The sequence below is a fragment of the Montipora capricornis genome, chromosome 1 (assembly GCF_036669925.1).
Source record: "Montipora capricornis isolate CH-2021 chromosome 1, ASM3666992v2, whole genome shotgun sequence".
Taxonomy (NCBI): domain Eukaryota; kingdom Metazoa; phylum Cnidaria; class Anthozoa; order Scleractinia; family Acroporidae; genus Montipora; species Montipora capricornis.
In genome coordinates this window covers 3,661,173-3,666,172 of record NC_090883.1, presented here as the reverse complement: position 1 = coordinate 3,666,172, position 5,000 = coordinate 3,661,173, and the positions used below count along the sequence as shown (strand labels likewise).

At 37.0% G+C, this 5,000-nt stretch overlaps 1 protein-coding gene across 2 annotated transcripts in view; it reads right to left on the bottom strand.

Annotated features, from left to right (window-relative positions):
* Positions 1-5,000, bottom strand: part of LOC138050872 (coiled-coil domain-containing protein 12-like) — a 13,494-nt gene that overhangs the window by 7,082 nt on the left and 1,412 nt on the right. For both annotated transcript variants that reach the window (XM_068897141.1, XM_068897136.1), the window contains exons 3-4: positions 2,579-2,670; positions 2,231-2,292 (exon numbers count right to left, since the gene is read on the bottom strand). In XM_068897141.1, the coding sequence (XP_068753242.1) occupies positions 2,231-2,292; positions 2,579-2,670 (154 nt within the window). The remainder of the gene's footprint in view (positions 1-2,230; positions 2,293-2,578; positions 2,671-5,000) is intronic.

The following is a 5,000-nucleotide window of genomic DNA, read 5'->3' as shown; positions in this document are numbered from 1 at the left end:
GGATCCAAATGGCCTGGCCAAATTTCTTTTCTGAATAAATCAAAGGCCTGCTAAAATGCGTGGATATGTTGTAGGTCATTCCTTAGGTTAATTGCGACCAAACTAGGTCATTTTGTTTCAACCTAGGTCATTTTATTTTAAACTAGGTTGAAATTGATAGTAGCAAACATCAACAAAACCCATCAATTATTAGTATTAAGTAAGTACGTGTAATATGTTGGTTAGTAAATTGGTCATAGAGGAAAGGGGATGAACTTAGTGCAGCTTAGATTTTCATGAGCATTTTATAAAACCCCAATGGTTGTTCAGTCTAGGCACTGACATTAAGATTGGGGTTAGGTATACAGTGCATGATAACCAATTCTACTTTTCTTTCTCAGAGCTTTTTACGACATTGTTCATTGATGAATCTCCTTAGGATGGCAGAGGGCAACAATATTGAATTATTGTCCAAGGAATAAAAGAACTGAAACATACATGATGTCTTGTTGATTTTTAATTTGCTTAGTTATTTCCTCTATCTTTTGCTTACTTTGAATTTGTAATAATCAAAGGCAAGTAAAAACAAAACTTTGAAAAGTCAGGAAAAAGAGGTTTCATAATCTATTGATTAGAAGCCATTTTGTAGGCTCTTGTAAGTGTTATTTCTTTTGAATTATGAAATAAAATATTTGTTTCTTTTTTTCAATTTTGCTGAGTCTGCTTGTAGTGATAAATCCAAATTTTGTGATTATTTTGGCACAGTCTCCTTCAAGTTCTTCAATTTGAGCAAGTAGCACATTTGGATGAAGCGGTGTTTCCTTTTCCATTTTATTAATTTTCAGTGCCACATAATCCTGAAGTTTGAACTTCTTTTTCTCCTTCCCTTTCTGGTTATGATAACTGCAAAAGGCAGACTGTTCTGTGAATGGTTATGTGTTTTTTTACAAGTGGTTTCTCCAAGATGATGACACCAGTGATTCGGAGACAAATTATTTTCTTTGATTAAACTGCAAAGGTTATCTTTTGTTGTTCTATTTGCCCGTGCCACCATATTTTTTTCACTGTAGGAACACTGTGTTTGTGGCGAAAATCGGTTTGTTATCATGACTAGAAATGATGTCTTGTTCCTGATGTATTTTGCATAGTGACGTAAATAAACTTCGTACAATATTTGACTATTAATTTTTCTAAGTCTCACTTTATATCATTTACGCATGTGCGAAATGGTGGTTGTCGTGATGGCTTGGAAATAGCTTAACGACTTCAGTTGCTGATTCGATGGCTTAGCGGTTAATACAGAGGACAAGTAATCTTGGATGTCCTATGGTGTGAGGGTTCGAATCCTTGGAGCGGCATGGAATGTTGTGAAAGTTCAAGGTAAGAGGCACAGTCTGTTGGTAGTAAGCAAGGACGGTAAGGGGTAAGGAGAGGGAGAGACGGTAAGTGGATGAAGAACGGAAGGCAAGGGAAAGGTGGACAAGGGTGTTTTCTTTTTTATTCCCCCTAAAAATCCAGGCCCCGTTTTTTACATCCCCCCCAAAAAAGGGAAAACCCTTTTTTAGACAGTTCATAATAACCTAGGTTGAAACAAAATGACCTAGTTTGGTTGCAAATTAACCTAAGGAACAAAATGACCTGCAACAGATACACCACGAGGAAAATTTTCTGAAGTACTACATTCCAGACACTATATATTAGGTATTTAAATGAAAAGTTAAAAAACAGCTGAAAAAATAAGTGTCATAGGGACTTTAAAGTGTGTCATCAACAACTAGGGTATCTAGGGTTAATGTAATAATAATAATTTAATAATAATAAAATAATAAAAGTTAACCTTTATTGCATGAGTTGCAATTAGCTCGATAGCAAAATCTTATGAAGCAACTGTCAAAGAACTTTCAGAACATTTTTATGCACATGATTTACTATATTGTAAGTTTCAGTCACTTTAATATGAGCAGCTGTTTTCAATTTGTGCCATACGCATGTAACCACTAAGATGAACCTTGAACCCTTGATGTGTTTCTAGGATTGAAGAAGTCTGCCATAAACTACTAACGCAGCCATTTTCTTATGTATAATTATGGCTTGACTATATTCATGAATGACTTGCAAGAGAACACAGTAGGTTCTTTTATAAGCAAAGTTATTTTAAAACCTGTAGTTGTTCAGTCGCAATTTGCTTGTACATAAACAAGTAATTGGCTATAACTAAAACAATGCAGTGACATTATTTTCATTCTCATACCACTTCTTCTATAACTTTTTCAGCCTTGGCTTTTTCAAGATGCTCTTGTACTTCATTTTCAACTGAGATTGGAAACAAAATAAAACCACCATGAGATAATTAAACATCATCCTCTGCCTTGCTTCCACTTTTGAGAAGATTGTTCCATTTGAAAGAAATTTGCAATGACACCTCAGGAATTTGCTCATGCTTCAAGGTATATACTGTAGCTCAGTGATGCACCAAATGTGCTAAGTTTTACAGCACATCAACTGCAAAATCTCAAGAACAGACTGGCAAAATATGCTTGCAGCAGTTTGGGTGCACAAATATCAATGAAAACAGCTAGCATCGTCATATACTTTGTACCTGACAGAGGTTTGGTGTTTGGTAGTTTCTTCTCCTTCAATGTTTCATCTTTTGGTGTATAATTTCTGAACTTTATCAACCTTGTGGAAGGTCTATGATAAGAAATGGAAAAGGTAAACTATCTACAACATTCTGTGCTGAATACAATAAAGTAGTAAGAAGTAAGTCAGTTTACCCTTTCACACCTCAAATGCCACAGGGACACCCCCATTGACAAGTAAAATTGTCTTGCGTTAGACAGAGTAAAATCTATTAGGTGTCACTCTCAGGGGTCAATGGGTTAAGGGTTTCTCCTTTTGGTTTGTTGAACAACATCAGGTTGTACCAAATCAAACTTTGGTTGTTTTTAGGAAAGAGGAAGAAGAAGAAAGGGTTCCACTTAGGCAAACACCACCACAAGCTTAGGCCTCAAAATTTTGACAAAGTTGTGAAAAATAAATTTTTGGTTTTTTGTCTCTGTTCTTAGAGCAAACTTCCTTCTTCTTTATCAGGCCATTTTTACCAGGTACACTTGTATTTTCCCAAAGTACGAACAAACTACATGTACATTTTTGTAACCACATTTGAGAACAACTTCCATGTTTGCATGTGCACTCATTACCAAGATAATCAATCACTAAACCTCATTTTATACTGTAAATGATCTATAAACACCCCCCCATGAGGTGTGAAGATTTCGTCGACTTAATTTCAATGTAGGGCTAATAGCGTTCCAAATACTTACAATACGATAATAGATGGACCTCTGGCCGGTTGCTGATTTACAGAGTGGGATGTTTAATTTTTGTGAATTACGGGTCGCTCTGCCACTAATACTACATGTACCCCTCGAGATAAACTTATTACTTAAATATTCAGGTGACAGACCTGTCATACACTTAAAGGCCATAACTGCATCTCTTAAATAGAGGTGTGACTTCACAGGAATCCATTTTAAGCTTTTTAGAGCTGGAGACACATGATCATATTTTCTAGTGTTACATACTATGCGATCAGCATAATTTTGAATCCCTTGCAGCCTCTTTATATTAGTGTCAGTAGTGTTTGCCCAAACTGACGAACAAGGAGGCAGTGTGGCCCAGTGGTTAGGGCGCTTGCCTTGAGATCCGGAGATCCCGGGTTTAAGACTCGCTCTGACCACTCGTTGAATTTGATCCGGGTAGTCACTGGTTCAACTTCCCAGCTGCACTTGCAAATAGCCAACTGGTTTGCCTCCGGCCAGTTGGGATTCTTAACAGTTGATGTTCTGTTCATTGTGTTTCATTGGCCCTGAAAAGCCCCCATGGGGAGCGGTCAATTAAATATTTTTATTTTTATTTTTTTTAATAATATAATTTGCTAAATACTAAGGAATTTATAATCATAATAAGTATGTCTTTCCTAAATGCGTGTTTTACGCGGCCTATAATTTTGTCCCAGCGCAGACATACAAGAGGAGACAGTTTTAACGATGTGTTCATTAAAGGTGAGGTTTTTGTCAAAAATCACTCCAAGATCTTTAACAGTCTCTGAGGGTTCAAGGTCTTTACCCAAGAGTGTAAGGCGAAATTCTGGGATTTTTGCAGTCATCTGTCTACTTCCATATATGATCAACTTGGTTTTATCAGGATTTAAAAGTAGACCATTTTCAAAGCACCAGTTACGTATGCTGACAAGATCTTCATTCAAAGCAGCTACGATGTTTCCAGAGTCATGGGGTTGGAATGACATGTATAACTTAGTGTCATGATCCACATAACTCTCGACTAGACAATGTTTTGGAGTAGATGGTAAATCATTGACATAGACTCCAAAGAGCATTGGACCTAAGATGCTGCCTTGTGGAACTGCATTGGTCAACGGCAATGGATCAGAGATCTTAGTATTGACACAGACTACTTGAGTTCTGATAGATACATGTAGATAACCACGAAACCAATCGATGGCGGATGTTGAAACACTTATATCTTGAAGTTTGTAGAGCAAGGTTTTATGACTGATACTGTCAAAGGCTTTGCTCATGTCTAGCAGGACCATGGCCGTAGTTTTCTTTTGATCAATGTCGCCTAGAATCTTGTCTGTCGTGTAAATCAGTGAAGTCTTGGTTGAATGCCACTTTTTATTGCCGCTTTGGTTTGTTGACAATCGTCCATTTAGTACCAGGTAAGGCCTAAATTGATTTAGTGCAGTTCTCTCACATACATGTATCTTTGATAAAATGGGCAATAAAGATATGGGACGGTTGTTTTCCGGTTTTCATAATCGCTCTGTTTATGAATAGGGATCACTTCTGCAGTCTTCCATATAGATGGAAATACGCCACTTGTGAGTGAATTACTTACAATAGACGTGAGTGTTAAAAGAATAGTGGGAAGGCCATCCTTAATTACACGCAGTGGGATTTTGTCGTTTCCAGGAGCTTTCCCTGTTGCCATTAAATTAA